This window comes from Zootoca vivipara, chromosome Z2, assembly GCF_965207765.1.
Source record: "Zootoca vivipara chromosome Z2, rZooViv2.hap1.1, whole genome shotgun sequence".
NCBI lineage: Eukaryota > Metazoa > Chordata > Lepidosauria > Squamata > Lacertidae > Zootoca > Zootoca vivipara.
In genome coordinates, this window is record NC_142585.1 from 31,583,460 (window position 1) to 31,595,178 (window position 11,719).

The 11,719-nt window shown below is 45.5% G+C and overlaps 1 protein-coding gene across 1 annotated transcript in view; it reads right to left on the reverse strand.

The window, feature by feature from the left end:
* The window catches only part of LOC118083602 (gamma-aminobutyric acid receptor subunit gamma-4), a 38,882-nt gene extending 30,351 nt beyond the window's left edge, over positions 1–8,531 (reverse strand). Inside the window, exon 1 of the mRNA XM_088664710.1 lies at positions 7,875–8,531. Coding sequence (XP_088520836.1) covers positions 7,875–7,933 — 59 coding nt within the window. The 5' untranslated portion in view covers positions 7,934–8,531. The remainder of the gene's footprint in view (positions 1–7,874) is intronic.
* Positions 8,532–11,719: the final 3,188 nt, after the last annotated feature.

The following is an 11,719-nucleotide window of genomic DNA, read 5'->3' on the forward strand; positions in this document are numbered from 1 at the left end:
GGGAAGGCATACAGTAGAGTTGGGATTGGAAAGGGGGTATTAGCTTGGGGAAATGGTGGCAGAGGACAAGGTGACCTGATAGTTGATTGATAAAACTGTGAGGAGTGGAGGAGATTCTCTCAAAGCAGTAATCACTTGAGGACCTCTGATGAAACTTGTTGCCAGTAAGAAGAACCAATACAGTGGTACCTCGGTTTACAAACACAATTGGTTCTGGAAGTTTGTACTTAACCTGAAGCATACTTAACCTGAAGTGAACTTTCCCATTGAAAGTAATGGAAAGTGGATTAATCTGTTCCAGATGGTCCATGGAGTACTTAACCTGAAGCGTACTTAACCTGAAGCGAACTTTCCCATTGAAAGTAATGGAAAGTGGATTAATCTGTTCCAGACGGGTCCGCGGAGTACTCAACCTGAAGCGTACTTAACCCGAGGTATGCGTGTAATTGGTTCCGGAAGTCCGTACTTAGCCTGAAGCGTACTTAACCTGAAGCGAACTTTCCCATTGAAAGTAATGGAAAGTGGATTAATCCGTTCCAGACATGTCCGTGGAGTACTTAAACTGAAAATACTCAAATCAAGGCGTACTTAAATGGAGGTATGACTGTAAGATGCCCGTAATGGGAAACCCACCAGTAGGACCCAAGTACAACAGTGACTTTCCCCTCCTGTAGCTTCTAGCAGCTGGTAATCTGAAACATCTATAGCCTCCGACTGTGGAGGCAGAGTAGAGCCATTGTGACAGAAGCTTTTGAGGTTTAGACACAAGTTTGTGGGATAAGATTTGTTAGTTTTAAGGTGTTACAAGACTCTTCCTTGCTACTAGAGCAACAAATCTTGGCCTCTACCCTTGAAATGGTTGTCAGCAGAGAGCAGATGGAAGGAAAACATATTCATAATTCACAGACACGGTCCATTGCTGAGATATTGGGATGGCCTGTCATACAGATGATTTTAAAACTGAGAGGTGAACATCCTAACTTCAATTATCAGGGCAGCCACCAAACCCCCCCCCCCCATGTAGCAGAACAGCCTGCTACTGAACACCAATTGTGGCAGAATACCTTGGCTGACTCAGAAGGGTTATGCTTATATTCCCGTGCAAGGGCCCCTCCAACTTTGGGGCCTGCTCGCACATATGGAATTCTGAGAGGGTATCGTTTTGGGCACCACTCACAAAATTGCTTTTGCAGGGCAAGGAAAAAGAAGAATATAAAAGTTGGATAGGATCCTCTTTCATTGGCCTGATTTTGACATGGGGTTTCCCCCAAACCACCACCCCCATGTGACAGCTGATTCTGAAGCCATCTCTAGCCTGCCATAGTTTGGTTGCTCCTTGGTATGTTTGCAAAGGAAGAGGACCATAGTTTATTGACATGCTTTGCATGAAGGAGGTCACAATTCCATGGATCTCACAGCCTGCAGCCTGTCAGACCAAAGAGTGTTTGGCTGGATGGACAAGAGTTACCATATTTCAAAAAGTAAAATTCCTGACACCTGCAAAATTGACAGACCCCAAAACTGTTGAGCATTTTTTGGGAACAAACCCAAATTATTGAGCTCCGCTTCCCCCCCATTGTAATTTTAAGGTTTTGGAACTATTTCCACTGCTTTTCCCATGTTGCCATACATCTGGGTTTCCCCTGACGTTTTGCTGCTTTGGCAAATTTTCCCCCTGATGCCCATTTTTACACCCCAAACCCAGGACACGTCAAGAATTTTCCTGACGTGTGGGAAGCCTAGGATGGACTGAAGGCAGCTCCATCTGTTCATGAGAGGGATCAATCACTGGCCTCCTGCCGGCATTCTGGCATAAGAGGGATGTAGGAGAAGGGCATTATTTGTGACAAGGAGGCTTGGCAGCAAGGAAGTGATCAAAGGTCTCAGTTTACCATCTTCACTCTCCTCTCAAAGTGCCCTCTAACAGCATGTAGTAATTTGCATGGATAAACTGTTTCCTCACTTAAAACCTGCTGTGGATTTCCCATCACATTTTCAAAGAAGTCCTGTGAGAGGGTGGTTGATCTGCTGATAGCATTGTTGCCAACACAACAATATACACCTCAGCTCCAGTTTCAAATGATTTTCTAAGCAAGGACTGGGTCTCCCCTTCCTCCTGGTAGAATATCCATCATAGTCACGCTGTCTTCTAAATAGTGTATGCACTGAAATTTGGGGGAGGATTTCTTCAAACTAGTCAATTAATCACCTGACATAACTAACAAATTAATTATCCCAGACCGTTTCTGTGTTGGATTTGAAATCCATATATATATATATATATATATATATATATATATATATATATATGAAATTGTTTTATATGTGTTTTCATTGCTAAATTGCTTCAAGGTGTTTCATAGGAAGTGATCTGTAAAAGAAATTAATTAATTAATCATCTGATGATCTGATGTAAACTAAAGGCTTAAGATACCTTTCAGTCCAAGTTGAAAGCTCAGCTTTTGGTTTAGTTTCAAAATCAAAACCAGGTGTTGGTGTTGTTTTAAGGTAAAAAAGGAATAGGAGGAGGAGTGTGACAGCTGAGGGCTCCAGGGACTGGCAGTGGGCTCTGTGCAGGGGTGGGGGGGTGGGGGTTAGGACCTGGCCCTTGGCAAATGCCTCCCCTTGACTTGGGGGTTGCGGCTGCACAAACCTACTAAAAGGGAGCACTAATGGGTCTATTCAGGATTTAGAGACAACTGCCAAAAAAATGGCAGCAGATATCCAGGATGTAGATTGAGCTGGGCCTCATCAGAGGGCTCTGTCCCAGAACCTGTTAGAACATCATCCAGAGGAGAGTTTTTCTACACCTGTCTGTCCCCCATCACTGGATAACTGCACCTGGGACCAACCTTTCAAAAATATGGTTCAGAAGCTTTACTTACAGAACTTTAACTCAAAACATAACACTAAAAGTTACATTCAGTTAGATGCATGATTTCTTATACTGTTCCCATCATAAGGCGTAATGTCTTACATCACAAATATCTTTCATGCTGAGTTAAAAATCAAAGCTCTGACTCTTCTCCATTCCAGCCTCCATTATCCTGAGGCTGTTTACTGGAAACAGAATCAACACATCCGTTCTCTTCTGTAGCTTGATAAACAAAAGAGCACCCCCATCTAAGATGCATGTCTACAGATTAGCACATGCGTAGACCTGTAACACAATTCTTTTTCATGAGAGTTAAACATCTTGTGACTGGGCCACAAAGATACAGTCCCACTTAATGATTAACCAGTTAGGCTCTCTTCAGCTTCAATGGAAAAATACAGTCATGTTTCACAGTATAATGCAGGCACATTATATATTTATTTTCCGTTCCAATATATATTAAACAGTTAACAGGAGTTGGCCATGTTTAGCTTAGAAAATAAGAGATTGGTATGAGATATGATTGCCATCTTCAAAAATCCAAAGGGCTGCCACATGGAAGATAGAGCAAGCTTGTTTTCCCCTGCTCTGGAGGGTACCAGCTGAACCAATGACTTACAAGAAAGGAGATTCTGACTAAACACCAGGAAGAGATTTCTAACAGTAAGAGCTGTTAAGATAGTACAACAAACTCCCTTGAAAGGCAGTGGGCTCTTCTTCCTTGAAGGTTTCTACACAGAGATTGGATGGCCATTTGGACTCCTGGATGTTTTAGTTGAGATTCCTGCATTGCAGGGGGTTGGGCTAGATAATGCTCTGGATCCCTTCCAACGCTACAATTCTATGAGTCTATAGGTTCAGGCATACTAAGTGGCAAATGAAGTGAAAGACAACCCCCTTGCAATGAGTCCTGTATGTTCCAGAACTGAACTGCAACATGATGAATGTGTCCACTTTGGGCAGAAAAGGTTTCAGTGTATTGTTTCAGAAAACCCTCAATGGCAAAGAGTATGGTTCAAATGCCTTCTGGAAGAGGAGTGTTCCCTCCACCCCACAACAGAGTGCAGCTGCAGAGAGAAAGATATAGTGTGGAAGTGGCAAGATGTAGCAGACACTGTGGAATATCTCCAAAATAGACTACCAACTAAGGGAACTACATACACATCTTTTGAACTTTCACACCCAACTTGTTACACATACATGTTTTTGGCAGCATTGTCCATAGCTACAGATTCAAAGAGAATAGGCACAAGCTGGACTCCAGAACAGAAAAAACGAATTCTGCTTAGTTACGCTTCTGGGGGAGAATGCTACAGAATTATGGGCTTAAAGACAGGAAATGTCAGCTCAAGACATGCAGTTTATTTTGATGAGCACAGCAAAGCTGACAAAAGAGAAACTGTTGTAAATTTCTCTGAGCAACCAGAGGATGAAACACTTCCCACAACTAATATAACAGTCCAGATCTGCAGTCTGCTGTAACAGCACCCTTGTACAGGAGGTGAACAGGAAGAAGACACAGTGGACTAGACTACCAGCAGTAGCAGCAGAGGTGATGAGGAACAGTCTGATGGAGGAGATGCCTGAATTTGAAGAAAGTGATAAGGAAACTGAGGCAATTCCAGAACCAGAGGTCAGACACTCAGCCAGATCAAGCAGAGGTGTTCTGCCACTAAGACTGTCCTACATTGTGAGGTTGGTGCAACCCTTAGAACCTTTTCACCAGGGAAGAGATAGAAGGGATACTAGACACTGAAGCTTGCCTCTGGAGGGATCCTGCACAGGAAAAAATAGATGCACTGCACCAGAACAAAATCTGGTCTCTCACCAAGCTTCCTCCTCAGAAGAAGGGGATTGGAAGTAAGTGGGTGATCAAGGTAAAGCAGGGTGCAGACAATTCAGTGCTATAAAGTGAGGTTGGTAACCTGTGGCTCCTCTCAGAAATACGAAGAAGACTATGATGGAACATTTGTTCCTGTTGTAAAATACACTACCATTAGAATGCTTTTAAGATAGTAGCTTCTAAGGAAATGGAAGTGAGACACATAGACATTAAAGCAGCATTTTTGCACGGCAAAATCTCAGACGACGAGATTTACATGAAGTAACCCAAAGTTTTTATCTAACCAAATGAAGCACATATAGTGTGTAAACTTCAGAAGGGGATCTATGGCCTCAAGCAAGCTTCTAGAGCATGGAATAAAAAGTTACATAGCATGCTCATACAACTAGAGTACAGTACAAACAAGGCTACACAGAAAAATATTTGTACACTAAATGCATAAATGGACTATTTTGGACATTATGGACATTATGTTTTGGCATTTGCCGATGATCTTTTTATTGCAACTGAAAATGACCAGGACTACACACAAGTTGTAAAGCATATAAGCAAGGATGTAGAGGTTAAAAAATTAGGAAGAAGCTCACTACTATTTAGGTTTTCAAATAGAGAAGAAGATTAATAATTTATTCTAAGTCAAAAGCAGAATGTCACTGACCTGCTTGACAATCTGGAGGTGCAAGAAGCACACCCAGTTGCAACACCTATGAACACTGACTTTTTAAAGAGCCAAGAACACGCAAGACAATTGAAGTAAAATTTAAGCTGGTTCCTATGAACCCAGAGAAATGGATCCTGACCCGGGGAGAGCCCAAGGATCCAGGCAAACAGACGAATTTAAGCGTCTCCTGCCCACCAAATAACAGAGACCAAACCAGGACGTACGAAGCAAGGCACTTTTATTTCGCTGTTGCAACAGGGTCCTTCCTCTCACGCAGGAGAACAAGGAAGGGCCCCAAACAAAGATGTCTTGCCCTTAAAAAGAAATTTGAAATTGGTTTCAGCCCACCCCCCAGAAGCATCATCCATATGTCACAGAAGGGGTGTAGCCCAAGACCGCTCTCCCTAGATTCATCATAGGTACATCATGAACGGGGAGGTCTGGTGGCAGTAATCTGAGCAGTCTGGACCCTGCCCCCTGCCCCCAAAACCTAATCAACAAAATTGAGAGATATTTACATTTCCCTGTTTCCCAGCCAAGTTAATCACACCCTTTTGTCTGGCACTCAGGTATCAGGATGCCAGGGTTATCACTTTAATTCCTGAGACAATGAGAAGGTTCCCCCCTCCCTTCTTCTTCCTTGCAGAGGAACACCTGGTCAGAGAGAGAGAGTCAAAATGGTGTCAGAAAGGCCTGTCTTCCTGTGCTGCTTCAGACATGTGCCTGTACTGTACATTCATGTACATGTTTTATGAACAATTATTATATATATATAGATATGACCTCAAAATTCTTATAACAATATTGTCTGACAAGAATCACTACAGGTCAGCAAAAGGAAAACTTTTGTACCTGACCACCATCACTAGGCCAAATATTGGCAACACAGTGGGAATTCTGAGCAGAAAACTAGGAGCACCCACTGAACTATAAACTTAAGTTGCCAGCTGACAGTCACCCTGAACTCCTGGGTTAAATGGACATTGACTAGGCTGGGGATACTAAAGAGTTTAAATCCACAGGTGTTTATTTTTTCTTATGTTTGCAAAGGCTCCCATTTCTTCGGGCAGTTGTAAACAGAATGGTGTAGGTTTGTCTTCCACGGTCTGAACATGCAGCTGCCTGCTACAGAGGTGTGCAGAGAGTTAGCCTGGCTCGATTAACTGACCAAAGACTTTAGGTTAGTGCAGGAGAAGACCTTTTGACTGACAGAGGACAACCAGAGTTGTCTGAAGCTGTCATGGAGTGAGAATTTTCACTCAAGAACCAAGCATATTGGGGAAATTTATCACCTTGTGCGTGAGGCAATTGAAGATGTACTTGTAGAACTGGCTTATTGCCAGACAAAATAAATAACCGCTGATCTTCTCACCAAACCTCTACTGAGAGACAGTTTCCAGAATCTTCAAGTCAAGATGGGACTCAGGGTGGTTAATAAAATGTGCATGAAATTGTTATATATGCCTGAGAAGGGGGTTGTGGAGAAATGATGCTCCAGTCAAAATGTACAATTCCTTGTTTGCTGGATGAACAAAGGCTGAAGACACAAGGCATCCTCTGTAAATTCCTAGAGGTCACTCCGTGAGGTCACACCCTCTGCTTGGAGGGGCAGGAAAGGTAACAGTAGGAATATAATTCTTATTACCTCCTTCCTGCTCAGAGAACACCCTCTTTCTCATCATGCAGCTGTAGGGATAGGATGCAGGCTCTGTGTGCTCCTAAAATCATGTATTTTGTAATCTAGGAGTGTACTTTGCCTGACTTATTTCACTGCTGTTTTCTACTTGATTCGAGTCTGCAACTATGTAAGAAAACAATATTTTTATGTTCTTACATTACAGACTCCTGTGTTGTTATTTTATTTAGAGGAATAAATAAAGGAGATCCAGTCTGCCCAAGCCATCCTGGATAACTATAGAAAGCTACACAGCTTAGTTCCTAGTTTCCTTGTCAAGGCTGTGAAGGATGGTATATTTTTAACTCTGCTAAACTAGATGTGAATCTCACTCAAGTGAATGAAAGGAAAGATAGTTAATAAATAATACTGTATATCTTATCCCACCTTCCAAATCTATCCCAGCAGCTCCCTCTCTCTCCCTCTTGGTTGAACCATCCTAACGAGGCTTAAAGAAGGTCAAAGAAGCCTCCCAGCCAGGGGACCTGATGTGCTCCACCAAACGCTTGCAAAGAGCCTGGAATCCCCCCTCCACACACACATCCCCATTTTACAGGCGGAAGGGGTGAGGCCAAGCAGGCAGTTCCCTTTCCACCGTTCTCCGCTGGACACGACTGGGAGTGCCTGCGCTCAGACTAAAAGGTCCCCAGAGATCTCCCGCGCTCCTCAGTCAGCATGCAAGGAACAAGTGTAGCATTCTCAAACAAGTTGTTGGGGTGGGGGTATGCCAGAGCGCGACGGCGGTGGCGACGTGTCCGTGGTCGTAGGTCCCAGAGAGGGTTTGGGGCATGCTGGAGCCGTAGGCAGGGCGCTTGCTCACCTCGTTCGGGAGACTGGACCGAGGACCAGGCACATCAGGAGAACTTTCCCAGCGCACATCCTCAGGAGGGCGCTGCCCGAGCCCTGCCGCAGGCGCCCGGAGGTGCTCCTCCACCTACGGGGAGGCAGGCAGGCAGCCGGACCACCGGACGAGAAAGGCGTCGGCGTCGGCAGGAAACCCGTCCTCCTGGTCCGCCGTGGGGACGGCCTCTGCGGAGACGGGACGCGGGACTACACGATCTGGGCTCCGGGAGCGCAAACACTTGTGGCTGCCGCCGCCGCTACCAGCGAGCAAGGAAGAAGGAATCGGTGGAGAAGTGGCGGCGGCGGCAGCGAAGGGGCCGGCATTCCCCCAGGAGGGTGCCTGGACGTGCTGGCAGCAACGAGCACAGCCGAGCTCAATCCGATCCGAACCCCAAGCCCGGACGGCGCGAGAGTAGGGGAGTCGTGTCAACCCTCCGCCGAAGCGCGACAAGGCACTGCCGCCCGTCGGGCGAGATCGACGCGTCCACCGCCTCTCAGCCCAGCCCTCTCCTCGCTCTCTTGCTTGGGCTACCGACTCCTGGCTCCCCCTTATCCTTCGGGAGAGAAGGGTAAAAGTTTAGCATCGCGCCGCCTGGCCGCCCTCCGCTGTTTTGGCCCAGCAAGCGAAGTGTGTGCGTGAGACGCAACCGGGCCGGGCTGGCGGGCGTGCAGGAGAGATGCTCCCATCCTACTGGGTCCTAACGCCCCATCTGCTGGTCTTGGGTGGAGGAAGGAGCCGGCGACATTTGCGAAGAGCAGCGTCCCCAGGCCCCCAAAGGCAGTGTCCCTCGATATGCCCGAGGGCTACTCCCGGGGGAAGGAAGCTAGAAGGGGCTGCGCGGGAAATGCTGGAAGGTCTTCACCTGCTATTAGAAGGAGAGCAAGGAGGGAGCCAGTCTAACTTCTCTAGATAGGGAATTCCAAATTTGCCTGTGAGCAGCTACCACTGAGAAGGCCTCTCCCATTCAGTGGACCTGTGAGAATGACAGGACCATGAGACAGGACCCCTGAAGAACTCAAAACCCCTACCAGGTTTGTAGGAGGGAATATAAACTTATTTACGAGCCCATTTGCCGCCTCCACTGCTGTCCAGGCAACTCACTTGAGGCATCAGACCAGTGACCGGCTTCTTGCTGGGCCCTTGCTTTAGCACCCTCAAAAATGCTAATTGCATAGGAAACTCTTTAAATGGAAAGGGAAGAAGAAGAAGAAGAAGAAGAAGAAGAAGAAGAAGAAGAAGAAGAAGAAGAAGAAGAAGAAGAAGAAGAAGAAGAAGAAGAAGAAGAAGAAGAAGAAGAAGAAGAAGAAGAAGAAGAAGAAGAAGACTTGATATCCTACCTTTCACTTCTCTTAAGGAGTCTCAAAGCAGCTAACAATCTCCTTTCCCTTCCTCTCCCGCAACAAACACTCTGTGAGGTGAGTGAGGCTGAGAGACTTCAGAGAAGTGTGACTTGTATGGAAAAAATGTGATAAGTGCCAGGAGGAACTTCTTGAGCACCTCCCCAGGAGAAGAACAATGAGGTCCTGGTTTACATAGTCTTTCACCTGGCAATTCCGGAGGGAAGCATTTGTCCAGCGATCTCTCAAATCACCCAGCTATTACCTGCTGGGGTCCCTTCAGCTTCAAAGATATGCCCCTCCCCCCATAATTTCCGTAACAGACTAGCCCAAGGTCACCCAGCAGCTGCATGTGGAGGAGCAGGGAAGCGAACCCGGTTCACCAGATTACAAGTCCACCGCTCTTAACCACTACACCACTCTGGCTCCCATAAGGAAAGGGCACTCCCACTGGGCCATGAGGCTTACCTTAGGGCAGTCTCTCCTTCACAGCCAAACCTAAACCACAGGGTTGCTGTGGGGGATTAAATGAAGAGTAGAACCTGAGAGACCAGGGTTGAAATCCCCACTCGACCATTAACTTTACCAGATGACCTTGAAGGCTAGTTACTACATCTCAGCCTAACCTGCCTCACAGAGTTGTTGTGGGGATTAAATTAAGGGGGGGAAAGCCATGTAGGCTATCTTGGGATAGAAATGCAGTAAGTAAAGGAAAAAAGCAGGGCTGGGGTCACCAAGCATTGTAAGTGGTTGGTCAGGAGAACATTGCTGCACAAGCCCTAAAGTGCCCCTGAGCATCATGGCCTGCACATGCTTATTCCACATAACTGGAGCTGCAACACTAAAGACTGGTTCCTAGTTGGTCTCAGCTTGCCGTCTGGGGCACATGGAACTCTTTGAACTCCATCAAAATTCCTTCAGGCACTCTTCTTGCAATTGGTTGGGCTACTGTCAAGTCATGAGGTTCTCACAAATTTCTAACTACTTTGAGGAATATCATACCACAAGTGGCTACCAGCCATGATGGTTATACTTTGTTTCCACAGTCAGAGGCAATAATGCTCCCCCCCCCCACTACAGTAGTTGTTGCATAGCTGCCAAGTTATCCCTTTTTAAAAGGGATTTCCCCTTATGCTTAATAGGCTTCCTCGTGAGAAAAGGGAAAACTTGGCAGCTATGAGTTGTTGGGAACTGCAGAGTAAGAGCAGAGCACTCTTGTGATTGTGGGCTTCTTCTGAGAGGAGATACGATAGCCATTTTCAAATATATATAAAGCACTGTCCAAAGGAAGATGGTGCAAGCTTGTTTTCTCAACCAGCTACAAATCCACCTAACAGTTACCTCGTCCAGCCGACATTTTACCAACTTTTCTACAAGAATATCTAGATACACTACATTCACAGAATTCCCCAGATCTTCCAAGCTTGTAACTCTATCAAAAAGAAAGAGATTTGCCTGGCATGACTTGTTTTTGAGCAACTCATGCTGGGTCTTCGTAATCACAGCATCCTTTTGTATGTGCTCACAGATTGATTGTTTAATTATCTGTTTAATTAGGACCTTTCCTGTTATCATTGTCAAGCTCACTGGACAGTAGTTATATGGGTCTTCTCTCCCCACCCCATTGAAGATGGAGACAACATTTGCCCACCTCCAGTTTGCAGGGACTTCACCTGTTCTCCAAGAATTCTCAAGGATTATAGACAAAAGCTCCAAGATTACATCCACAAGCTCCTTGGCTTCAGCTCATCAGACCCTGGAGATTTGAATTCATTTAAAGTAACTAGGTGTTCCCTTACCACCTCTTTTCCTATCTTTGGCTGCAGCTACTTCCTGGCATTGTTTATTCTGTTATCACTAGGTTGGGCACTGCTTTCCTTTTGGATGTAGACAGAGGCAAAGTATGTGTTCAGCAGCTCTGCATTCTCTGTGCCACCCAATAGCATTTTTCTACCTTCTCCACACAGAGGATGTACTACTTGCTTGTTCTTCCTCTTGCTTCAAACATAGCTGAAGAAACCTTTTTTTATTCTTTTTAACCTGTCTTGCAAGCCTGAGCTCATTCTGAGCTTTGGCCTGAGTGACATTCACCCTGCAGCTGTTGGCTATTCGTGCATACTCTCCCTTTGTGATTTCCTCTTTCTTCAATTTATTATACATGCCCTTCTTAAATCTCAGCTCATATCTAAGCTCCTTATGCAGCCCCACCATTTTCTTTAGATGCCTCCCACTTATCTTTCTTGTTAGAATTGTCTGCATTTGTGCCTTCAGTATTTCACCTCTAAGAAACTCCCATCCATCTTGGACTCCCTTCTCTTTTGAGTATTTCTGACATGGGATTTCACCTGGTAGTTCCTTCAGCTTTTGGAAACCAGCCTTCTTAAAGCCCAGAGTGCATGCCTGACTACACTCAGCTTTCTTTCGCCTCTATATAGTGAAACCCAGGAGAAAACAATGACTTCCTCCCAAGTTTTTTTTTAGTAC